Source organism: Capricornis sumatraensis, chromosome 1, assembly GCF_032405125.1.
Source record: "Capricornis sumatraensis isolate serow.1 chromosome 1, serow.2, whole genome shotgun sequence".
NCBI lineage: Eukaryota > Metazoa > Chordata > Mammalia > Artiodactyla > Bovidae > Capricornis > Capricornis sumatraensis.
The window spans coordinates 129,187,882-129,215,118 of record NC_091069.1 but is presented as its reverse complement, the minus strand read 5'-3'; the positions used below and the strand labels follow the sequence as shown (position 1 = coordinate 129,215,118).

General features: G+C 37.7%; 1 protein-coding gene and 1 pseudogene across 1 annotated transcript in view; both read right to left on the bottom strand.

The window, feature by feature from the left end:
• Positions 1-1,241: 1,241 nt before the first annotated feature.
• On the bottom strand, positions 1,242-2,543 carry LOC138075914 (glucose-6-phosphatase 3 pseudogene; annotated as a pseudogene).
• Positions 2,544-7,603: 5,060 nt separating this feature from the next.
• Positions 7,604-27,237, bottom strand: part of SAMSN1 (SAM domain, SH3 domain and nuclear localization signals 1) — a 179,072-nt gene continuing 159,438 nt past the window's right edge. Inside the window, 3 exon segments of the mRNA XM_068978089.1 lie at positions 7,604-8,048; positions 19,102-19,252; positions 23,158-23,361. Coding sequence (XP_068834190.1) covers positions 7,849-8,048; positions 19,102-19,252; positions 23,158-23,361 — 555 coding nt within the window. The 3' untranslated portion in view covers positions 7,604-7,848.

The window sequence follows — 27,237 nt, the reverse complement described above, 5'->3', positions numbered from 1 at the left end:
AAAATGGACTGTGGACTCTGTTGTTATAAAAGGATAGAATATGAGTTCCTTGCAGTTAGGTTGGCCTGAACAGCACCATGAAAACTTCCGTTTATATACTGCCAGTCACCCCAATAACAAGGATTCTTAGTTGCTTGGGAAGAGGAGAAATATAGTGGTGGGCCCCCTGAAACAGATGAATGAGGAATTGAAAGAATAAAGGCCATGAATTTTGGTAGTGTTAATGGAAATGCTTTACCGTGAAATGACTTGATTTCAGCAGGGATGGAGGTTGGTAGTGAAGTAGAAATGACCTGTGACCATGGAAATGTAGAGCCACGGAGGAGGGCTCACTGGACTCAAGAACATCACTTAAGTAACTGGAACTGAGAGCGATGGTATTGGCTCAGTGCACTTGCCCATCTCCCAAGAGGAAACAGATGGCACAGTAGCATTAGGACAATTCAAAAAAGTCTTCTTTATAAAGGGACTAATTACAAACGTGTGGGCAGAGTAGAGAGTAGGGGAACCATTTGTGGCCATGCAGGCAGTGAAAGCTAACAGCTGTTGTTAAATACAGGCCTTAGGAGATGAGAGAAAGGAGCAACTACCAGAATTTGAAGGAAAGGGAGTCAGTATAAAAAGTCTCATCTGAGGGTTTGTTGACCTTTGATTAAGGGAGACGGCCAGCACAAGGTGATCTCATGCAGAGGAAAAACACCCTGACTTGGCTCCCTTCTCTCCCTTCAGTCTTCTTGATGGGACTTTCCATTCACTGAGCCAAACAAGAACCTGAAAACACAGACTAAGAATATGGTCCCTACAGATTAGCTTCCCTGAGTGGATACCAGGGCTTCACATATGGAGAGTGGGGGTGACACAGGGAGTCAGAAACATCTCATTTCAGTATGAATACCACTTTTTTAGCTATGTGACCAAAATCATAACCTCTCTTTGAATGCTTTTCTTATGTTTCTTTTCCTAAAGCGTTTCTTGTATGGTTAGTTTCTTTCACAGCATCACCTGATACTATATATTTATTATCTTCACAAAACTTCTGGTAGTAGTGCTGCTTCCCCAGTACATAAGCATGAACTACCTTAGCCTCTGAGTAATCAGATATTTTAAGAAAACGCATAGCTACTTGCCATCCAGACAGTTCTGAGCTTTATTCGGAACATTCCTATACCGTTTGGTATGACAGTGTGCTTCTAAATATCTGTTGTCTGTACCACTAAACGAACTCCAAGGTCTTCACTTTTTTACATTGTTGGCCTTCTCGCTTTTTCTTTTTTTTCAGAAGTTTGGAAGGGCTTTCTTGGGGCTACTCTGAGCCCCTCACAGTGTTCCAGGAACCTTATGGTTTTGCCATTGCCTTTGTTCTTTGGATATTTGGGAGGGAAGGCAGGAGGACCATCCTTCTCTCTCTTGGGAGAGTGAAGGCCCTTTCTGGGGACTGAGATGAGGTATGGGAAAAGTAAAAAATTCAACAGGAGCAGAGTCTGGTGGGGCCTGGAAGTGGCCAGAGCTTCCTTAGAGAGAATGGAGGTCAGGAGTATTGGCTTCATGAGAGAGAAGGTGGCAGTAAGAGGGTCTAGAGTCAGGAAGAGCAGATTGGTGGCGCTTTGGGCCAGGTGTGGCCAGAGAGTGTGCTTGTGGATGTAGAGAAGGCTGATCTGATGAGGGTAGCCCAGCCAGTCGAGGGACCCAGCAGCCCCATGGCCAGTGCAAGGCAACCTAGCTTCTGGCCATGTCCCAGGTGTACCCACCATAGCTGGGCATGGCAGGGAGAGTTCAGGGTGATGCCCAGACCCAGGTTCAGGGAGACAAAGGGCTGGCTGTCCAAGTGTACTCACTTGGGCCATTTACACCACTTAGAGACTAGATTGATGGACCAAGAAAGATCCAGGCCCAGTGTAAAGAGAGTCAATAGACATCTCTGGCACCCAGCAAGAAGGCCAGTGAGGGCAACCCGTAGGAGCTTAGCTTCCATGCTATGGGCACGCAGGGTACAACAGCCAGCCCAGGACAGCACCAGTTATTAGGCCAGTCAAGCCCTGGTGAGGGAAATATGCTAAGAGGAAAACCCAGGACAAGCCAATTGCCGGCAGGAAGGTCAATAAGCCAAGCTAGGTATCACCCTCACCCAATGACTATGGATGCAAGTGGCCACCTGGGAAGAGATAGCTGTCATTATGGACCAGAGGGCTGTTCCCACGAGAACAGTGTGGGAAGGGCTGCTGGGACCAGTTTCATAAGAAGAGGGGAACAGGTGAATCTGGGCTGGAGTCTAGCTGTAATGCCCAAACTCATTGACCCACCAAAAGGACCTGTCTCCAAAAAGAAACCACTTGAAGAGGAGGTTGAGCCACTTGGTGAAGAGGCTGATCCATACCACCATGATGCCCACCTGGTGAGAGGAATAGTAGGCCATGGGATGGAGAACAGAAAGAGACTCTTGGAGTGTCCCAGAAAGGTGATCCAGAGCCACACATTCTCCAATCAGGGCAGCTGGTTCGCAGCACCTCAACTATCATGATCCCTGTGCCTGGCATGGACTCCATGGCCACCAAAGAGCTGGCTTGACCAGGGTTTGGTCTGAGGTGGTGCATCCCTCCTTCACTGCTGTGAAGATGGATATGTAATATCCAGGGCAAGATTCCTTCCAGACCAGACCTTTCTCCTCCGGTGGTGCTATCCTCCAAAGATATCTTGAGATCTCTTGGCGAGAAGGCTAGGGGCTACTCCTATTCTGTGGAGCCAGGCATACCCAGCAGGTGCTGAAGTGGGACCCTAAGTTTGCACACACAACTGGTTAATTGGTCCGTGCCTTCCTCCCCCCAGCTCAAGACTCTCATGCTTGAGTTCATTCACAATTGATTTGGAAGCTGACGGATTTGGAAGCCTCTTAATTTTGAGGGGTTGTCCCTAAAGTCTTGAGAGTTCTTATATATAGCACAGAATAGTCACACTTCTTCCCAGTTCTAAGCTTGTTTGCTTTGCCCTTCTCCTTTCCATAGTTTGCTTCTAATTATATTTCTCTAGTAAAATATTTAACCATTTCTTCCTGAGTCGTGGATTCTAAGGTGCAATAAAAGTCCAAAGGGAAATGTATATGTTGTTATACATAAAGACAGATTTTTTCCCCCCAGAGCATTTTCAGTGATTTCTGCAGGAATGAATGAGTAAAGGTTTCAAGAATGAATAGTGGCAGAAAACCAACTTACTATTGTATACAAGTCTCTGCAGCCCCTGGGTGCAAGTACTTCTGTATCTCCTTTTGTTGAGTTCTCTTTTTTTTTATGAATATGCATATTGGGGAAAAAACTTCCATCTGCTCCCTTTTAGCTGATTCTATCACTTTTTTGAGCTCTGCATCACTATGAAGCTTCAGAGAAAAATGATAATTTACATTACATATAGATGTAAAGGAGAGAAGGAGTTGATGAATTGCAAACAAGTATAATCTATATGGACAAATTGTGCCGGAAGTGATTTCACCCCATTTTACTCTGCAAATGGAATGATTCCTGCCCAATCATTTGGCCAAGTGCCCAAGAACTCAGAGAAGAAAATCATCCTGTTGGCCTGTGCAGCAGGATTTCACCTCTCCCTATGAAGAAACAGGGACTTCCCTATTGGCTCAGACAGTAAGGAATCCTCCTGCAATGCAGGAGACCCAGGTTTGATCCCAGGGTTGAGAAGATGCCCTGGAGAAGGAAATGGCAACCCACTCCAGTACTCTTGCCTGAGGAATTCCATGGACAGAGGAGCATGGCGGGCTACAGTTCATGGGGTCGTGAAGAGTCAGACATGACTGAGCAACTGGCACTATATGAAGAAACAGTGCTTTGCTCTAGGGCTCACCAGGGACTCCAGAGGTCAAAAGAAATCTCTGAACATTCTAATGTTATTCCTTATAGGTTCTTCTGTCATGGCTTCGTAAGTTATAATATCATGTGGACACGTTGCTACATTGTGTATGTGAGAAATTTGCATGATGGAGTAAGAAATGTGAAATAATAAAAATATTTTCCTGGTAGCTTCTCCCTCTGCACTTTGTTTCCCAGGGTAGATCATTTGCCTAAATGTCCAGGTAGTGCTAGGGGTAAGGAGCCTGCCTGCCAATGCAGGAGACATAAGAGATGTGAATTCTATCCCTGGGTCGGGAAGATCCCCTGCAAGAGGGTATGGCAACCCACTCCAGAATCATTGCCTGGAGAAATCCCATGGACAGAGAAGTCTGGCAGGCTACAGTCCATGGGGTCACAAAGAGACAGACACAACTGAAGCAACTTAGCACATGTACATGCAGCATAAAAATTTAAAAATATATGCCTTACTTTCAGCATGTCTTTCTACAAGGCCTTTTCTGTTGGCTATATCACACTCAGCTGTGACCCTATACTGTGTACACCAAGGCCTGAGGTGCAGCCATAATCCCAAATCTTTAATTTATTTAATATAGGCATTCATTTCTATAGTCATTTATCCTTAAATGATTATTCCTATCATGTGACAAGAGTGAAGAATCAGAGCTAAATGCAGTAAAACCTCTTCCTTAACTAACAGGAGTAAACAAAGAAATATTCTGTCATGACAGAATGGTCTTTGGCTGTGAAGGTCTGTTGAATCAGCGGACTCTCTCCTTGATGTTGGAGAACACAGCTGTCTTAGCCCGCAGGCATTTGTGTCTGCAGAGTTTCAGATCACTACAAGACCATGCCAGTGTTATAGGAGCATGCACACAGCTTTGATTCGATGTTCAGGCATCGGTTTTTATGCACATACTGCATGCCTTATGCTGAGTGTTTTGCACACAGTATCTCATTTAATCGACAAAATGCTATGGAATATTAATACAACAATTATGTATATTTTGCAATGGGAACAAAACAAAGCTCAGAGGATAAGTGACCTGCCCGAAGTCACACAATCCTCAAACCAGGATCTCCAGTTGATGTGTTGAGGTCAACACTGGGTGTGATGAGATGAATTCAGTGTTAGGACAGGACGTAGCATAAAGTGAAGGTTACTTCTATCTTATTCCATAGCCACAAAACCTGGTCAAATTTAGAAACTGCTGTTCTTTTACCTATATTTAGTCCCTATTCATTTTGCTTTCAACCTTTACATAATTTTAGCATGACTTCCCACTTTATGAAGGAGTGCTTGAAGTCTGCCTGCAGATTAGTTATACAGTTTTCTTTATCAGCGGTGGCGGGGTGGGTGGGAATGGAAGTGCATGTGTGGGGTGATGGAGTATCTAAAATTTCACCATGTTATTTTCTCAGAACTTCTGCTTGTAACGGAAGTTTCTCAACATGAAATGTCATCAGTTTGGCCTCGCTCAGGAAGTTGCAAGGCACTTGACTAACCTCAGTGCGTTGGACGTTGTCTAAGACCTGACAATCTTTAGCTGCCTGGCATTTTAGGACTTTCAAAAGTTATCTGATTTCTTAATGAATTATTTTCTTAGTTTAGTTGATTTAAAAAATTATGATAAAATACTTCATGCTGAAGGTATATTCCCGTTTATGTAAGCAATAGAATGGTGTGTGTGTGTGTGTGTGTGTGTGTGTGTTGGGGGTAGAGGAGGGGGCACCAAGATTTAAATAATCTATTTTTCGCTCTTTTCAAAACAGTATTATAAAGATTTTATCCATGTATCTGAAATAAAATTTCTCTGACTGCATTCTGTCATAACAAACTTGAGTCTGTAAACCATAGGCTCTCCCTGGGACCAGAATAATCATTGAATTCCAGAACATGAAAAAGTTTCACAGCCTTTCTATACTGAAAGATTCAGCTGGTTCCAGTGGAGAGGCTATGGTGAGATGGTGGTGTGCTTAGTCGTGTCCAGCTCTTTTGCAACCCCAAGAACGATAGCCCTCCAGGCTCCTCTGTCCATGGAATTTTCCAGCCAAGATACTCAAATAGGTTGCTTTCCTCCTCCAGGGGATCTTCCCTATCGAGGGAATGAACCCACGTCTCTTGCGTCTCCTGCAATAGCAGGAAGATTCTTTACCACTGTGCCACCTGGGAAGCTCATAGATTGAACAGATTGATTTAAATATAGATATGGAATGTGTATGGGAATAATAATTGTATTTAATGCACTCCAGCAAACAACTCCTAAATGCCCACTCTGTACCTAGTTTTATACCAGCAATTAAAAAGACTAAAGAAAATAATCTTCATCACAAGAAGATCACCGTGTCATGGAAGGGCAAGTGTCATAATAAATAAAGTATAATATGATAAGTGTTTTAACCAACAGAGACACAAATTGCTATGGAAACACAAAGAGGAGAACACCAAAGGGAATCATTGAAGGCTTCACAGAATAAGTGATTTTGGTGTGAGTCCCAAGAAAACAGAGGGAGGCTTCTGGATATAGAAAATAGCAGGAGCCACTCCAGAAAAATAAATAATGTAAGAAAAGTAAAAAAGGGAATAGTGAATTCAGAACACTGCAAGTGTATTGCTTTGGCTGGAGAGTATAGCGTGAGAAGTGGGAGAAAGATATGACTCATAGGGTAGGTTAAAAATTGTTGGGGAGGATTTTATATATCCTGAAAGGTTTAAATACTATACTAGAGACAATGAAAAGCCATCACACATTTTTAAGCTGAAAGTATGTGATTTAATTTTTGTGTTAAATCACATACTGAATTGTGCCTTCCCCATCCCCTCAAATTCATATGTTGAAGCTCTAAACTCCATCATATGGTATTTGAAGATGAGGTCTTTGGGAGATAGGTTTAGATTATGTCATGAGGGTAAGGACATCATTATGGGATAATGAGAGCCTGCTGTCTCTCTCTGCCTTGTGAGAATACAGCAACAAGACAGGCCAGGAAGAGAGATTTTAGCAGAACTCAACATGCTGGCAACTTGATCTTGGATTTCTAGCTTCCCAAACTGTGAGAAATGTTTCTATTGTTTAAGTCACCCAGTCTATGGTGTTTTGTTAGGGCAGCCTGAGCTGATACATGCAATTATTCAGGAAGTAGGCCAAAACAGATGTAGAGTTCAGAAAAGAGACTGAGGTAAGATGATTGATTTGGAAATCATATATATATATATATATATATATATATATATATATATATATGTTTTATAAGCGTATATACTGACAATAAAATCTTATCTGGCAGAAATTTTTTTGTCTGAAGTTCTAAGGTGACATACAGTCTGGAGAATACCAAATGCATACAGTTTTTTATCATTAAAATTAAGGTATTTCAAAATTAAAAATATTTACACTTAAAAATGAGAAATCTGTACAGCTATTAAAATTAGTTTTACTAAATCAGAATTGACAATATGTTTTTATCTATACTTTCATACAGAAAACAGTGAAGAAATCAACAAAAATAATTACTAAAACTCCACTGTGGATTAGGATAAAATGTCTCTAATACTAACTCACACTTTCCCAGTAATTATAAAAATGAGTATAAATGCTGCTTGGACAATTAAACAGACAAGCTCTGTTACTATTCACTCAACAATATACACAAGTTGAAAATAGGCATGTATAAAAAAAGGGGGAGTCTTTTTGCAGAATCACTTTTGCACTTATACAATAAAGCTAAATAAACATACCCCAAACTTACATTATCTTTCTTCTGATACAGGGAAGTGAAATATTAACATTTTAGCACTTAAAGAAATAAATATACATATTATTTACAATAACTGGGAATGTTAGAGCTATGGGTTTTTATTTACAATTATTCCCACTAAAACATTTTAACTTCAAGTAGTATCTGCGAATACTTCTCTTCTACTCCTATTTGATCCTTTAGCTCAGGAAGAGTTAAAATGGGACACATCTGTAGATGCACAGTTGATAATGTATATTCAGTCACTTGGCTCTCTGATAGTAATCTTCTGTACCATGTCAGACAGATTTTCAGACTCCAGGTCTTCTTTACCATTATCTGAATTTTCTGATGAGATGTAACAACCAGAGTCCCTTGGGCAGTCATCTAACTGTGACTTATTTAAGATGTCTGGGCTTAAGGATAGGGGCATGGATTCACTTTCTTGCTCTTGAATAGCTGTAAATGGAAAAGAGAGAACTGGTTAGGCAAAGCCACGAAAAGTTTTGTTCACATATTCATTCATCTTCAAGTTATTTTAACTGTTTCAACTTCATTACAGTGGAAACTTCTGTAAGTAAATGATATATTTGTTCATCATAAAGGAGATGTTTGCTCTCAAAGATTCAAGCCACTGTTTCCTTAGAAGATAAAGTTGCCCTTCGTTGCTCACTTGGAGTTTCACGGAATTCATGGAACTGCTTACAAAAGTGAAGATCAGTATGGGCTCTCCTTTTACATTGATGATAAGTTGCCAAAGAAAGCAGATTGTAGCCACAGTGTGACTGATGCCTTGTCCAAATACTCCTTAAAGTAACATTAGAAGAAGTCATTTGTAGTTTAAACGTATATCCTAGTCAATAGTCGTTTTTGCGAACAATTTGAAAATCATGATAATGTTGATTAATGAATAAAAGATCAATGTGAGAAGTAATATACAATAGAATTTCAATGACTTGGAATTTAATAATTTCCATGTTTGGAAAACATAGAGTTCACCTATGCTTGAATTCATCAGAAAAGTAGACATAAAAACAGATATTTTTTATCTTTTGGCTGTGCCCCATGGCTTATGAGGTCTTATTTCCCCAACCAGGGATTGAACCCAGGACATAGCAGTGAAAAGTGCTGAGTCCTACCCACTGCCAGGGAATTCCTCAGGTTGCTTTTAGATAGTATAACATTGTATCCATTGAATATGCTTTTTGTAGTTTGCTACATCTTTGTTTATATTTCTAAATAACAATTATATATATATATTCAGGTTGGTAATCCTGTGTCATCAAACCAGTATTCTTAATACAACAGGCATTGTCATTTTGGGTAAAAAATAATATTAGAGATGTAATGAAAGATCTTTCTAAAGAACCTAAGGAGGCCTATAGTGTTACTCTTCTCAGTAATTTTTAGCATCAGTGTTCCCTTTGTCAAGGTGAAGTTTCTTTCTTTCCTGAGGAGAGGAGATGGGTCTTAAGCCACCATCTCTCAGCTATATGAGCATGTCTTGCTATTGTCCCTTCTAAACCTGAGACTGCTCTACTTTGGACATTGGAATAGCCCTACATTGGAAGAATATACATTTCAGGGTGGTTTAAGATCTCTGCCTTCAGAGGCTATGCATGTCATCTCATTCCAATGAGAAGAAAGTAGATCCAAACTTCAAAATCCTTGGAAGAAGGAAATTGTGTACTGGTGTAATTTTCCTCAGTTGACTCAAGTAATCCACGCTTTATCTTGTCTACATGTCTCCTGCTTTTAAATGCATTTTATAGGCTTCTGATAAATTATCAACATTCATTTATGGTTCACTGAATATCTAATTGCTATCAACCTCCATTACAAGAGAGAATTGAGCCTAGCATCCTTGTGTCTAATGATACGTTCTCCTCAATGTATCTATAATGGTACTAGTTACGCCCCTTTCATGGAGGAATGGAGCAAAGAGTCACTTAAATTATTTCCATATTCTGTGGTTTTATATGGGGAACATAGGTTGAGAAAAGTTGGAAAAAAATGATAAAAATAATTTCTTAGTATATTCATTTTCGAAATGAATCATAACAGTTCTTTTAACCTTTTTTTCAAAGTTTTTATTCACCACAATGAAACCACGTTTATGCTAGTCTTCTGAATCTTCTCCACATTTGCCACAACTTTATTTAACTGTGGGCTCAATTATCAAAAATTTAAGCCTAGTGATGTTATAACTAGTTCTTGGTATAAGGAGCTTCAAATTAATGTGAACCTTTTGTGATTATTGTTTTAAAATGTTGGCTATTGTGAAGCATTTTGTCTTTATTAGTTATAAGCCTTTTAGCTTTAGGGGAATCTAGTTAATCTTGACTAGTCTTGATAAGTATCAGTCATTCACTTGTGGTTCCAAGCCCTTCTTTTGTGAAAAGGCAGCACTGAAATGGGACCTCAGTCTTTAAGGAAAAACCTTTTCCTCTTCCTTTGCTTTTTTGTCTTATTGCCACTGCAGTGAAAGAGCTGGCTCTGTGTTCCATTATCCAAGTGTTTCTGGAAAAGACCAGAGGAATTAGCCTTTTTGCAGTGCTTCCTGCCACATCAGCAGTGATCACCATATTCAGAGTGTGATCCTCTTCGTCAGAATGGTGGTGGGGATAATACCATATTTCCCCAGATATATTTGGGCTTATTACCTCAACACAAAATTGAGAGAACTGAGATCCCTTCCTCAGACTGCCATCCTAAAAGCGACTTAGCATAATAACTACTTCCAACACTGTACTCTGTTTAGGTTGATTACTGATTGTAGGACTCTTCAAGATAAAAAACTTAGGCTTAAAGACCCTGATTTCTAAAATTAGCTCTTTTCCTTTCCAAAAAATAAGTACTTAGGTTGTTATTTCATCCTCAGAGAGTTCTATATGTTCACCCCAAAGGGCAACAAAGTAAAGAAACAATAAATCTAACTTTAAACAGAGAATATGCCATTTTTAATATTAGTAATAAAATGTATCTGTTTTTGTTTCCACCTGAGAAACGCTGTATCACATTCTCCATATTCTAGGAATGGTTCACATTAAATACAGGTTATTTATTGTAGAAACCTTTCATCTGCAATTTTTATGGAAAAGGGAAATAGTTTCTCAGTATGGAAGTTATGCAGCACAGTAATTTACAGAACAGCAGTAATTTGCTAAATGATTTCCTAGTGAAATGAAAACACGACTATGCCTCCTCAAAAGCTTCCCACCAGGCTTGCAATAATCTCAGGCAGGTGATCAGCTGGAACCCCTCAACTGTAACTATAAAAAGAAAAGGCAGGTCATTAAGTTATATGATGGAAAGGAAAGCTATCTAGCATTCCGTTTTTGTATTTGGAGGGTCAAGATTTTCCTCTTGTTTTGTTTTGTTTTGTTTTTTTCATCTGGACACTAATGACTTAAGGATTGGCATAAACCTAGGTCTTATGCTATGGGTAGTTTTTCCAGCAGAGGAAATGAATTCACACTAATACATTCACATGTTCTTTCTAAGTCATTTAGTCTCTTCATGTGGTCATGAAGCAGAGGAAAGCTAACTGATCTACCTAGAAATTGAAACTATATCCTTCATCAGTTTTGTCCCATGGTCCAGTCACCTGAGCTAACCAGGTAAGTAGCACATTGGAATAAGAATCAGTTTGACTATAAAATTACAGACTCTCCTTAGAATATCTAAGTGCATCTTTTTATACAAAAACATTTCTGATAAAACATGAAGTTAAAGAATTAACATATAATTTTTCCATTTTTTTTAATTGTGTAAAAACAGATGGACATCATATAATGCACAAATGAAAGTGTTAGAATTTTAGATTTCTATATTTCTGAGATTGTTTACAATGTTTTGTATTTTATTTTAATAAAGAACAAAATTAAAATGGTACTATTTTTTTAATAAAGCCCCTGAATGGTTTGAAAATATCCCCAAAGCTGTACATTTGAAAATCTGAGTATACTGAGGAATTAGTAAGTAATCTGAAAAAGGGTGTATCTTATTGCTACCAGCTAACATCAGGCATAAAGGAGTACAGAAAGCAGCTCCAAACAGTTCTGCCCTCTATGTAGTGAAAATAAAATGATCATTTTAAGAAAAGAATTATTTAGAAAACATTTTGTCTTAAAGAACTAATTTGAATATTAAAATATTTCATTTCTTACCAAAATTTTTAGGGAATTGTATAAAGCCCGTGGTTCAACATAAGGTAGTGATCAATGGAGATAAGTGATGTGGCGATTAGAAAATAAGACAGCTAATATAATTATTCATAAAATAATTATATTGAGTTGTGACATTTAATTAATGATAGGCAATCTCAATTATATTAAAAGTGAAGAAAGCTTTAAGGAAATCCAACTAGATCCTAATTCTGGGAAAAAGTTATCATGCCCTGAAGAGAAAAATCTGTCCTGTATTCACATATTAGAAAGTTGAAGATTTAATAAAAAATGTAAACTACTAGTTTTTGCTTGACTTTCCTAATTTTCTTTACACAAATATTCCAGATTTTGACTTTATTATCTTGTTTGCCATAAATATGAAGCTGCTGTCCTTTATACCATGTACTATCAAGTAAAATCCAGAGGGCATAGGAAGATAGCTGACCAATGAAAGTGCTCAATAAACAATGTATTTAATAAAAAGAATGCAATACTTAGGTTAATTAAAGGAAATATGAACTAAAGAAAATCAAGTAAGAAATTTTGTTGAAATTCAAATGAAGACACCTCTTGGGCCTTTGTATTATCCTCCTCTGTTTTCTCTAGTCCAGTACCATCTTCAGAGAGGAAAAACAACTTATGCACCTTTGTTGTTTAGTCGCTAAGTTGTGTCAGACACTTTTGTGACACCATGGACCCTAGCCCACCAGGCTCCTCTGTTTCTGGGATTTCCCAGGCAAGAATACTGGAGTGGGTAGCCATTCCCTTCTCTAGGGGATCTTCCTGACCCAGGGATTGAACTGAGGTCTCCTGCACTGCAGGCAGATTCTTTACTGTCTGAGCTACAAGGGAAGCATTTTAAGATGATTCAAAATTTCAGCCTCATTTTTAGCTCCATATCAGTTCCTCAAACCGAGACTCAAGCGTTCTCCAGATCACTGTGGCTATATTTATTTGGCTAGAGATAGCATTGTCCATGGAGGGGAGCATTCACTAGACAATATGGCATAACCTACTTATTTCTGATTTCATCTTAAGCATGTCCTTAAATTACCTAAACATTTTAATTTTCTGTTTAGTGAATAACTGATATTTATTTTATTTGAATACTAGTCCACCTTCTGAAAAAACAACAAGAACAAAGTGAATACAAGAATCACTTCATGGGAAACCAACCAGTGACTGTTTTCCTGAGGCCATGAGAGAATATGGAGTTGAAACGACTCTCCCTCTGTTTGCTAACCTCTCTTGGCATTCAAGCATCATAGTCGCCTCTCTAATGAGCTGTTTTCTGGAGAGTATGTCTTTTCACTTACACTCACAACAGCTGCTCACTGTGCAGGCTCCTTCAGTGGCACAGAGTCACACTCACTTGAGATCTAATTGCTCCGTACCCATGGGGACCTCATATCAGGCTACCACGTCCCCAAGCACACATCCCCATGAAAGGCCTTGGTCCCAGGAAGGATTTGCCCTTGGTTGAATTGTTGTCCTATTACACTATTCTGATGATGACCAAATAATATAAAAAACTATTATCGTACTGCTTCATTAGGGGTCTTGGGAAGTCAATATCACATTTCTTAACATTTAATTTAATCCTGTTTACTTGACATGGTGAAATGATAATTTCATTATTTTAAAATTTATTATATTTGGCAAAACAGGATTATGTTACGTATTACTAATCTATAATTTGTTTTTACCATTTACTATGTTTTGGGCATCTTTTCATGTCAGTCTGTATTTAATTCTCCTGATATCTTTATCCTGCTTTATTGTTTGCCTATCTCTTATTTATAACAAAGTAACTACTAATAGAAGTTCACATTAGTTTTAGTTTTGAACTGAAACTCCTAGTAGTTTAACTAGTATTTTTATGCATTGTAGAAGTTAATCAAATTCCCAAAATTTGGAATTTCTGGATTCAAAAGTATACCTAGTATTTTTATGCATTATAGAAGTTAATCAAATTCCTAAAATTTGGAGTTTCTGGATTCAAAAGTATACCTATTTTAAACTTTGACAGTTTTTTACATTTTTAGAAATCTGCTCACACACTTTCACCCTTACCTGCACACATGGCTAATGTATGCATGAAATGAGTCTTAACGACATATTCCAACACCCAGCTGCCTGTAACAAAACCTTTTATGTGTAAAGTGGGATTGCAGGGGACTCTAAACTTTATAACCAGAAAACAAAATTTTGCCTACTATTTGCAGTTCTCTTCATTCTCTCACTCAACATATATGGTTTCCACAAGCATTTGTTAACTATGGATTCAATGCCAAGCGTGACACTAGGGGCTTTGGGAAGGCACGTGGTGATAGAGGATTGTATCTGGTTTGACCAGGGTAATCACTACAAAGCCATGCCTAGTAAACAATCACAGTGCAATATAAAGACAAGTACAGGAATGCCTTACATGTACAGATGTTACAAGCTCTCTAAATGACTGAGGTGAAAATTCTATGAACTGTTTTCTCTGGAGATGGTTCTCCGAAGTATAATGTTTTTATTTCATTTTTTTTGTTCTTTGTATTATATGAAATATAGCATCTATCATAATTTAAATTTTAGGAGATAAAACTAAAAAAAATTTGAAGAAAGTTTACACGAGGCAAAATGGCTATGACTAGAACTAGATATTAAATACATATTTATAAATACATAAAAGTAAAATGCCCATGTGCCTCCTCTACTCTGTCTATGGAGAGAGTCAGCATATATTTTCTTAAAAGCTGCATGTTTCTTGAATCTCAGTCCAAATCATATGGCAAGTGGGTTGGAAACAACAGGCACGGATGTCAGGGGCTAAGGCACCAGGCAACCCTGGCACACTGTCAGGCCAACTGCTGGACTGCTGCTTGGCATCGCTACAAAGCTCCCCTGCTGGCCGCTCATGTTCCAGGCTCCTGGCTGGGCTTTGCCATTTGCCCTGCATCGCTGTGGGCAGGTAGGCAGGCAGGAAGGCACAAGCGGGGATAGTTGAGCGATGTGGAGCTGCTGTGACCACAGCTGGTGCCAAGGGCCTGGCACACAACCCACCCTTCCCCCTTCCTCCTCACTGAGCACTGTGAACCAAGGGTGCAGGTAATACCTCCAATATGTTATATACAGGTTCCAAGAGAGTTTGCTTATTCTGTTACGAGGTTGTTTTTTGTTTTCAATTTAAATTTTAATTATCCCTGGGCTATTGGGAGAGCAAGATATTTTCATCACCTATTTTCCCCAAGGAGGATTGTACATTCTCACAGACACACTTTTAAGACACATCAAAGTGCATCTCTGCGCAGGAAAAGAGAAATGAGTTCAGAATAAAAAGAAAATATTTACTATAAATAGCAGTTAACTATCTTTTTATTTTAAAGAGGCATTTCTCAGCAAGGCAAAGGGGTCTTGAAGGTTGTATTTATGGAAATATGCACACACATACACACACATAGTCTCTATTCTCTTTTTTCCTTGCTGGGAATATTTATTCAAAGTAAACAAACCATTTTAAAATTCAGATGATGAATAGAGAAGCTCTAAAGTGCACAAAATAGATTCCACTCCTTGGCTCCTCCAAGAGCCAAGTCGTTACCCTAATTTTTCTTCTCCTTCTAACCTCATCTAGATTCCCAGCTGAAGGAGCCAGTAGCCTGATTCTGCTCAGTTCTAAAGTGTCATGAGAAGAAATTCAGAATATCTCTGTGCTAGTCTTGCTTGGAATTGTAGAACCCAAAGTTGCTATTCTACTCTAGAAGTCATGCAATGATCAGTCCTAACACCACTCAGCCCTACTGTCAGTTTGTTGGAGAAGTGTCTTTACCTCCTGTCAACCAATGACCTAAAAAAGTTTAATCCAGTTAACATTTTCAAGGTCAAAGCGGGTGCAATGCTGTCTATTTTGGCCTAAGAGAAAAGGGAAACTGCTTGTTCTGAGTCTAGATTTCTGTTTGTTCCTGTCCCATTCCCCACCCTTTGGTCCCTCTAAATGTATTAAAGGCTCACATTGGAGTTTGTGGTCTTTTCTACATTATCTCAGAGCTTTAACTCCTGTGATCAGAACCTGTGCCCACTCTGCTCCCTTTTTATACTGAATAATAAGCAAAGCAAAACTTTCTAACCTACATAGCAATGAAACGCTAAACTAGGAATTTATTGACATTCCCCAAACTGACATTATTCAATCATCAAAATAAAATGCATACATAAAATCCTGGTCAATTTGCATACCCCGTTCTTCCACATAACAAAAAAAAGCTATTTTAAACCTATGACTGTGACATGCATTTGTTTTTAATAATGTCTCACTTTTAAACAACCATATATTCAAGGTCTTTATCATTCAAAGTACATGAAGGTTGTGCATTTAATCTTTAGCATGGTTGTAGAAGATATGATTCACAGAGTAGAGAATAGATAAAAATAAGCACGCAGCAGCATGGTGCCGAATCATCAGAACTCACCATCTTATCAACAAATAAAAGTCATTCTTCTTTATTTCTTGAGCAAAGCAGTTTCATATAAGATAAATAGCTTTCAGTCAGAATAGCCTAACATGCAATATGCATCTTTTTGACATGTATATTCTAATACTACTTTAGACCGTAAGATTAAAAGAGGAAAAGTCTCAGGGTTGTGTGTTGAGAACAAATACTGGTTGAATCTGCATTTTTTTCCATTTTTCATCTCCTAGAATTTGGCTCTGTATGGATATGTTTGTACATTACTGGATATTATTAAATGGTCAACCTCTAGTAACCTTCAAGTACTGTTTTCTAAAGAGAAATAATTCAGGGAATTTTTATGCTTTTTATATCAAACATGGAAAGTCATATCATAATTTGGAGAGACTGTCTTTTGTTTTCAGAGACCAGGGCATAGTAGAATGTGTTTCTGATAAGTTTAAGAGACTGGGTTCTAGATATGTGACCTTGAGAAGGCTACTCCAGTTCTAGTTTCCTCATCTTGTAAAGGAAGAATTTGAGTCAGATGGTTTTAAAAATTATACCTAGCTCTAAGATGATATCATCTATAAATTGTTGTACTTTTGTTAACAGAGAAGGTACATGGGTGATGTGGAAGGCAGAATAAAGAAATTAAGTGGATACCTTAAGAGGCCCAGGCCTTTGGACTGGACTGATCGTCCCTCTGTGGGTCTCTGCTGAGCGCACTTTCATGACTTAAAGCCCTGTTTACCAAGCCTCTCTGGCCCATTCCATTCACAAATCCTGTTTCAGTGCAGCTATACAAGCCTTTGAACCTTTAAGGCTGTCATGCTGTTACAAAACTTCCTTTCTCACTTAAATATTGACTTCCACTTTCTGAGATGGACAAGTGAACTGAAGTTCTTGGGGAAGTCGACAAAACAGTAGAAAGCTTGCATTTTCAAATAGTCATTATTCTATTCATATTTACTGGTTTGTATGTGTGGAAGAAAGAACTTGTTTTTATTTTTAAATTTTATTCATTTTTTAAGAATTTGTTTTTTTGTAGTAAACTACCTTTAATTAAAATTCCAACTCTACTGCTAATCTAGATGTTTGGCCTCTTTGAAATTCATCTCTGAAATATTTTCTCATCTATAAAATGGGCAAAATAGCTACATGGATGTTATTGTAGAAGAAAAGCAATTATTTATTAGTGTTCAAAAAATACTGTTTTTCCTCCCTCTGTTTCAGTATCAGCTTGTTTGGGAGAGTACTGATAATGATACTGAAAATCATCACTTTCAAGACAGAATCCGTTTCTTGGTATAATATTGCATAGTGAGGATCCATGTTTTAAAATGACAAAATGTGAAAGGAACTGCCTCGTTTACTTGGAAGATATTCCTAGACCAGTTTACACTGATCAGTTTGGTTTTGGCTTGTAAATAGGTTACTTTCTTAAGTCTAACCTTTGTTTGCCTCTATGACCTGATTCCTTTCTTTTCTGCATCTCCTAGCCACCACAACTTCAAAGAAGGCATAAAAACTCCTAAGCCTAAAGGATGAAATCAGTTCTGTGGGTGTCAAATTAGTGATGCATGTGAAAACTCCTTGAAAAGGATAAGGACCTTTGCGAGCTCAAGAGAGCAAGTAAAGATTCAATAACGTACGATTTCTATAAAGTAAATTAATTCTTACTAGACAAAAGGCCCATGTATAATAAATATGTGCAGTTCAACACTGCCATTTCGTGAGACATATGAGGGAGAATAAAGGAAAGCTCACGAGGGGACCATCAGGAGGCCTGGTTCCTATGTAGAGCTTTTCTCCTGACTCTCAATCTGGGCTATTAATTGCAGTATAAGAAAATCTAACAACATCACAAACACTGGTCCTAGCTTCCTAATTCACCAAGTGCATAAACTTGGGCAAGTTTCTTATCTTCTCATTTCTCATTATAAAAATAGGGATGATACCACCTCAGAGTTGTGGACAGCTTTAAAGAAGATAGTACGTGTAAAGACCCTGGCTCAAAGCTTTAGAGAACATGTTCAAAAAAATAATTAATGGTTATTATTCATATTACTTTGTAAAGAGAAGGTTGGATTAGGGGACATAAGTTCTTTTTCATCTTTAGAATTAGATACCATCTCCCTTTCTTTTCTAATGAAATACTCCTGACAGAGTTTGGCACTCCCTGAGCTCAGGGTTTAGGGAGCCCAGTCAGATTTGGTCAGAGTAATGGTCAGATCGGGCAGTTGTGAAAACAAAGGCTAGCTTATCTTTATAAACCCAGTTGGTGTGGCCAATATTCAAGTGAATCTTCATGTGTTACTCCACCTTCAGTTTATACTTACAAATACAGAGACAACGACCTCAGATAATAAAAGTAAATGCTGAATATTTTTGCAAACTATTATAGCATTTTGAAAGAATACTATAAACACGTACAAGATGTGACTATATGGTAATGAAATGAATTTTCTTGTATGGTGCAAAGGCTCATTAGCTCAGAGCCATGCTCTCTCTGTGCAGTTCTACAAACGTTGCATATGACAGTTCTCGCTAATGGCTCATGCTGTCACTAAATATTTGTCTCTGACTCCCCCAGTCTTTGGGCGTGCGGACACCCTCTTGTGTGTAAATTAATAGTCTGCAGAATCTAAATGAAGTACCCAATAAAGCCCTTTCATTTTCTGGATCCAGTAAGCAGCAAAAAAAAAAGAAAGAAAAAGTCCTCTTTCTATTTATTGATTTGACCAGAGTTGTTGTTTCCAAATGTATAAGAAAATACTTTCTTTTATTGGAAAGAATGCTTTATATGATTCTCAGTAAATAAAACTGGGAATTTGTTTTTAATGATTTTACTATTTACATTAACCTTTGATTCTGTGAGGGAGAAGAGTAGCTACGCATACTTACTTTCTTCATCAAGGAGATTTTCAGCAGCTGATAGTAACCTCATCCTGTCTTCTGGGTTTTTAATGTTTAATTCAATGAGATGACTCTCTTTTATATCCTTTAAATCTTCTAGGGTCTCGTAACCATTGAGCAAAAATGTTGAAGTATATTCCTGTGGGGAAGAAAAAACTTTGTACAATATAAACTACTCAGATGAAACATTTTACTTTTAGTTATTTTTAGATTTTTAAAAAGTATAGAAATGTATGGAAACAATGCATTGGAACCAAAAGGTGCCAACAGAACTTTTGCTTAATTTTAATTTATTTGTACTAGTTTTCTACAGATGAACGCAGGACCTTTAAAAAGCAGGTTGTACATTTCTCACCTTCTGGAAGGACAAATGTAAAGAAGAAATGATTACCCTAAGCAATGCAATGCTAAATCATGGATCAATTAAATAGCTGGATCACTCATCCCATCTGGCACATTTTCACTTCTCAAATAGCAAAATTGAAAAAGCTAGTGTTTTTTTGGCTATCAGTAAAATGCCTCTCATAGAGTATATTATAATAATATTTCTGGATCTGTATCTCTTCCTGTTTGCTTGATCGCAAAATTATCTACCCTCATTAACTTCTTGGGGCAGGTCAAAAAAGGAGTTTGAAACAGATACAATTTATATAAATATACCTAACATTTTGGTTGAAAGGTATTTTATAAACCTAGGGCATTCCAGACTTTTTATTTAATTAAAAGCTTTTATTAAGCATTAGAACACTATGGTAGGGGAAAGTATTGTTTCCTTTTCTTAGCATGTATATTTTGTCCATCATTTGCATTAATATATATTAGTTTAAAATTCATAAGTTCTGATTTCAAAGTCTATATGTTATTTATGTAACCTCTGTTCTCTGTAACAGAATAAAAATGCAAAGTGAATTTAAATGCTTTTCAACTTCCTCAAATATTCCTCCCACTTTACTTGATCATTAATCCAATATCCTTATTTTAGTTACTGAAATTGAATAAGAGGATATAAAAGTTTTAAGTAATCAGAAAGAACTTATTACTAGCCCTTTATTTATTTAGAAAAAGGAAAGAAAGAGTAGCAATTCTGTTTTAAAATAATGTATCCTAAAAGGATCACAGAATCAGAACAGAAAAAAAAAAAAAAAAAAAAAAACCCAATCTGATGTAACTAACTGAGAGCTCTTGAGTAAGTTTCGCTTCCTCAGACCTTGGTTTTTTCATAGGTCACAGAACAAACAAGTAGCTGAAGTAGGATTCAAACATGTGCCTCCTGCAAGGAGTATATCATTCGGAGGGCACCAATAGTAATATTGAAATGTCTGTGTTGTGTGTCTACAGATAGGAATACAGCTAGATAATTCAGGAGAAACAGTTAAGGAAAGATTACTTGGTTATTTTCTTGATGGTGAATTTTGAAAACTATCAAAATAACTGCTGTGTTAGTTTTAGAAGTAGATTGCAAAATGGTAAATTTAGTGAGGCTAGGCATAGCGGATGTACATGCCATTTAACAACATAGAGAAACTTCATAAAAATTTCTCTAATATAACAAGAAAATAACTGGATTATAAATATAGACAACAGTTTCCCTAACACAATCATTATGGGGGCTTAATAATCATTGTTTTCTAACAAATTTCTTTAAAAACAAATTTGGTTACCTTCTACTGAGTTGCTTTTGATCTCTGCTCTATAGGAAATACATTTTCTTGTCTTTCTTCCTTTCAATTCTTTGATTTTTTACCTTCACTCTTTTTTTTTTTTTTACTTTGTACTTTTTTTTTCTTTTTTTTTTTTTTTATTAAATTTTAAAATCTTTAATTCTTACATGTGTTCCCAAACATGAAACCCCCTCCCACCTCCCTCCCCATAACATCTCTGTGGGTGATCCCCATGCACCAGCCCCAAGCATGCTGTATCCTGCGTCAGACATAGACTGGCGATTCAATTCTTACATGATAGTATACATGATAGAATGCCATTCTCCCAAATCATCCCGCCCTCTCCCTCTCTCTCTGAGTCCAAAAGTCCGTTATACACAGCTGTGTCTTTTTTCCTGTCTTGCATACAGGGTCGTCATTGCCATCTTTCTAAATTCCATATATATGTGTTAGTATACTGTATTGGTGTTTTTCTTTCTGGCTTACTTCACTCTGTATAATCGGCTCCAGTTTCATCCATCTCATCAGAACTGATTCAAATGAATTCTTTTTAACGGCTGAGTAATACTCCATCGTGTATATGTACCAAAGCTTCCTTATCCATTCATCTGCTGATGGACATCTAGGTTGTTTCCATGTCCTGGCTATTATAAACAGTGCTGCGATGAACATTGGGGTACATGTGTCTCTTTCAATTCTGGTTTCCTCGGTGTGTATACCCAGCAGTGGGATTGCTGGGTCATAAGGTAGTTCTATTTGCAATTTTTTAAGCCCAAAGCAATTTACAAATTCAACGCAATCCCTATCAAGCTACCAGCCATATTTTTCACAGAACTAGAACAAATAATTTCAAGATTTGTATGGAAATACAAAAAACCTTGAATAGCCAAAGCAATCTTGAGAAAGAAGAATGGAACTGGAGGAATCAGCTTGCCTGACTTCAGGCTCTACTACAAAGCCACAGTCATCAAAACAGTATGGTACTGGCACAAAGACAGACATATAGATCAATGGAACAAAATAGAAAGCCCAGAGATAAATCCACACACATATGGACACCTTATCTTTGACAAAGGAGGCAAGAATATACAATGGAGTAAAGACAATCTCTTTAACAAGTGGTGCTGGGAAAACTGGTCAACCACTTGTAAAAGAATGAAACTAGATCACTTTCTAACACCGCACACAAAAATAAACTCAAAATGGATTAAAGATCTAAATATAAGACCAGAAACTATAAAACTCCTAGAGGAGAATATAGGTAAAACACTCTCAGACATAAATCACAGCAGGATCCTCTATGATCCACCTCCCAGAATTCTGGAAATAAAAGCAAAAATAAACAAATGGGATCTAATTAAAATTAAAAGCTTCTGCACAACAAAGGAAACTATAAGCAAGGTGAAAAGACAGCCTTCTGAATGGGAGAAAATAATAGCAAATGAAGCAACTGACAAACAACTAATCTCAAAAATATACAAGCAACTTATGCAGCTCAATTCCAGAAAAATAAACGACCCAATCAAAAAATGGGCCAAAGAACTAAATAGACATTTCTCCAAAGAAGACATACGGATGGCTAACAAACACATGAAAAGATGCTCAACATCACTCATTATCAGAGAAATGCAAATCAAAACCACAATGAGGTACCACTTCACACCAGTCAGAATGGCTGCGATCCAAAAATCTGCAAGCAACAAATGCTGGAGAGGGTGTGGAGAAAAGGGAACCCTCCTACACTGTTGGTGGGAATGCAAACTAGTACAGCCACTATGGAGAACAGTGTGGAGATTCCTTACCTTCACTCTTTATATTCTGTTTATCATTCTCATTACCAAGTTTTCTCTGGGTCTTTAATTCCCCCAAATGTATTTCACTTTCCACTGCACTTTCTTGTTCTAATCTCTAGGGGCTACATGCCTGTTTAATTGTTCAGTTATGTTCGAATATTTGTGACCCTTTGGACAATAGCCTGCCAGGCTTCTCATTCCATGGGATTTTTCAGGCAAGAGTACTGGAGTGGGTTGCCATTCCTTCTACAGGGGATCTTCCCGACCCAGGGGTCAAACAGGAGTGTCCTGTGTCTTATAGTGTCTCCTGCATTGCAGGCAGATTATTTAGAAGCTGAGCCACTGGGGAAGCCCAATTTTTACTGTGACTGCTAAATATCATTAGAATTTAGTCCAAGTGATGTTATATCAAGACCTGTCCATGCATAAAGAAGTGGTTATGGGTAAATAAGAGCTGTCCTTGGAAAACAGATTTTCCCTTGCTGTAAGTCATGTTTTTTTTTTTTTTTTTTAGCAATACAAGTGATCCATTCTTCCCAGTTATTCCGTCTGTATGCCATCAAAATCAAACAGGCCGTGGGTTTGCTAACCTGAAGGTGAATCCTCTCTAGGAACTCCTGCAGCGTCTCAGGCTTTTCCATTCCACTCCTTCTTTGTGTCTTCATTTTCTTGGGGGCTGCTTCTTCTGATATGACATCCACATAGATGAATTTGAAGTTTCCCACTTTATTGTTCAACATTCCTGTCCACATCCCCATTGGCGTTTTGCAGATAATATCTATGATATCTCCTTTCTAAAGACAAAGAAATATGTTAGATTTCATAGATCTCTGATGCTATGGCAATTGGTAGAAAAAAAAACACTGGAATCATTGAAAATTAGAATGAGGGAATACCATTAAAGGGATTTAGAGTTAGAAATAAATCTAAGAAGAAATTCCTTTTAAAAGTTTAAGGAAGCTATTTGCTAGTAATGTTGAAGAAAACTCCAACATGCTTGAAGAAAAACTCCTAACTGTATTTGATGATGTGTTTATGTTTTTGGAATCATATCATTTATCAGCTTACAAAGGTAGAGCATCTTGTAGTTTACAAAACATTTTGCATATATTAAGCTCTTTTATGTCCATAATACATCTCTTCAACCTATATGCTAGGTATAATTATTACTATTACTCTAAATATTATGGAAAGAGAAATGCAAGCATTAATTTCTCAGGAACTCACAGCAAGTTAGTGGCAGCACCAGAACTCAAGCCTAAGTTGTTTGAATTAAAAAATGATGCTCTTTTCATTTATCCTGTCAAAACAATACACATGCAGCATCATCCCTGGAGGGGCTCCCAAGTAGGGAAAGGGAAGAAAGAAAAGTCTATGGCTCTGTCTATGCTTCTAGTTCATCAGAAAAATTCATAGACTGTGTGAAATGAATCTACCTAAAGTATTGCATCCATCTAAAATAATGAAAATGTTCAGAACTTTGTACATATAAAATATGTAACAAAATTATATATGTACTAAGGATAAATTATGCTATTCTAGATCAATTAATACTTAATCAACTAATATTTAATTAATACTTAGATTGAGTTTCACAGCAATAGTTCAAAATATGAACGGAATCCTTTGGGACTGACAGAATAATTTGTCTGTCTCTTTATTCACCTCTAATGTATGGCAAAACCATTACAGTATTGTAAAGTAAAATAAAGTAAAAATAAAAATTAAATAAATAAATAAAATTTAAAACAAAGAGTAAAAAACTTCAAAGGGGTATTTTTTTTTTTTTTTTGGTAAAGAAAGTTGATTTCTATGTAAATACAGTGTCTACATTTAAGAGTCATAATTACTTCTTTAAGACTTTTAGCTGTCTGCCTCAGAGATTACATTATAGATTCTGACATTTTTTGCCATTTTAGAGGTCTACCATCACACAAAGCATTAAATCTGCTACTAAAAATATTTTTTTATGCTGCTCTTGAATGTGCATTCTTCCATCTAATACACAAATTGTTATTTGTAAAAGTAGAATCCAATGTGATTAAAAGATCAGGTCTTTCCAATTTATTAAATATTTGACATTCTGATCCTATGAGCTGCTCATCTAGTTTTTCCTGCCATTAACTATAGGGAATCAAATCCTAGGCTAGATGACATCAGCTAAGCAGAGCTAGAAAATCCCCAGAGGCTCTAGGGGGTTGTCTCAAAGCATCGTAGCCTTATGCTGCACCCTTCTTATTATCCTTTAAACTTGTAAAAATACATTATAGGTAAGCCCACAGGCTACAGGCAAAAATCAAGCTTCATTTCAGATAAGACCCTGGCTGGAGACAATACTATTCATTACCGTGTTGTCTATGGGATTTTTATTGTGTCCTACAAGAGCTCCACAAACGTCCCCTTAAGCAGCACTAGGGTAGTGCACTGCATGGTATTATAGGGAAAGATGAAATCTATCCTGAATCAAAAGGTTTTCAGTGTATTCCCTTCTGCTGCCCTCCCTCCACAATGGTTACTTGGTTATAATCCTCCTTTCCCCAAGACTTGGACTTAGACTTCAAATCATTTCATAGAAATAAGTAAGGAGCTAACTGTGGAAAGAAATGTTTCCCTCATTCTCCAGCTGAGCTTATTCCAACTTGATATCTTAAAAGGAATAAAGAGAAGAGCTGAGTGCCTTGAATGTGCAATAATAACATTAACACTTCATAGCTTATAATATTTATGGTTAACATTGGTTTGGTATTGACAGTATCAGTTCAGTTCAGTTCAGTCACTCAACTGTGTCTGACTCTTTGCAACGACATGAACCACAACACACCAGGCCTTCCTGTCCATCACCAACTCCCGGAGTTCACTCAGACTCACGTCCATTGAGTCAGTGATGCCATCCAACCATCTCATCCTCTGTCATCCCCTTCTCCTCCTGCCCTCAATCTTTCCCAGCATCAGGGTCTTTTCAAATGAGTCAGCTCTTCGCACCAAGTGGCCAAAGTATTGGAGTTTCAGCTTCAACATCAGTCCTTCCAATGAACATCCAGGACTGATCTCCTTTAGAATGGACTGGTTGGATCTCCTTGCAGTCCAAGGGACTCTCAAGAGTCTTCTCCAACACCACAGTTCAAAAGCATCAATTCTTCAATGCTTAGCTTTCTTTATAGTCCAACTCTCACAACCATACATGACCACTGGAAAAACCATAGCCTTGACTAGACAGACCTTAGTTGGCAAAGTAATGTCTCTGCTTTTTTAATATGCTGTCTAGGTTGGTCATAACTTTCCTTCCAAGGAGTAAGCGTCTTTTAATTTCATGGCTGCAATCACCATCTGCAGTGATTTTGGAGCCCAGAAAAAGAAAGTCTGACACTGTTTCCAGTCTTTCCAATCTATTCTCCACGAAGTGATGGGACTGGATGCCATGATCTTAGTTTTCTGAATGTTGAGCTTTAAGCCAACTTTCTCACTCTCTTCTTTCACTTTCATCAAGAGGCTCTTTAGTTCCTCTTCACTTTCTGCCATAAGGGTGGTGTCATCTGCATATCTGAGGTTATTGATATTTCTCCCGGCAATCTTGATTCCAGCTTGTGCTTCTTCCAACATGATGCACTCTGCATATAAGTTAAATACATAGGTTGACAATATACAGCCTTGATGTACTCCTTTTCCTGCTTCGAACCAGTCTGTTGTTCCATGTCCAGTTCTAACTGTTGCTTCCTGACCTGCATACAGATTTCTCAAGAGGCAGGTCAGGTGGTCTGGTATGCCTATCTCTTTCAGAATTTTCCACAGTTTATTGTGATCCACACAGTCAAAGGCTTTGGCATAGTCAAGAAAGCAGAAATAGATGTTTTTATGGAACTCTCTTGCTTTTTCCATGATCCAGCAGATGTTGGCAATTTGATCTCTGGTTCCTCTGCCTTTTCTAAGCCAGCTTGAACATCAGGAAGTTCACTGTTCACGTATTGCTGAAGCCTGGCTTGGAGAATTTTGAGCATTACTTTACTAGCATGTGAGATGAGTGCAATTGTGCGGTAGTTTGAGCATTCTTTACATTGCTGTTCTTTGGGATTGGAATGAAAACTGACCTTTTCTAGTCCTGTGGCCACTGCTGTGTTTTCCAAATGTGCTGGCATATTGAGTGCAACACTTTCACAGCATCATCTTTCAGGATTTGAAATAGCTCAGCTGGAATGCCATCATCTCCACTAGCTTTTTTCGTATAGATGTTTCCTAAGGTCCACTTGACTTCACATTCCAGGATGTCTGGCTCTAGGTGAGTGATCACACCATCGTGATTATCTGGGTCGTGAAGATCTTTTTTGTACAGTTCTGTGTATTCTTGCCACTGCTTCTTAATATCTTCTGCTTCTGTTAGGTTCCTACCATTTCTGTCCTTTATTGTGCCCATCTTTGCATAAAATTTTCCCTTGTTATCTCTAATTTTTTTGAAGAAATCTCTAGTCTTTCCCATTCTATTGTTTTCCTCGATTTCTTTGCATTGATTGCTGAGGAAGGCTTTCTTATCTCTCCTTGCTATTCATTGGAACTCTGCATTCAAATGGGTATATCTTTCCTTTTCTCCTTTGCTTTTTGCTTCCCTTCTTTTCACAGCTATTTGACAGTATTGACAGTGTGGAAAATTAATAATTTCCACCCTTAGGTATAGTGAC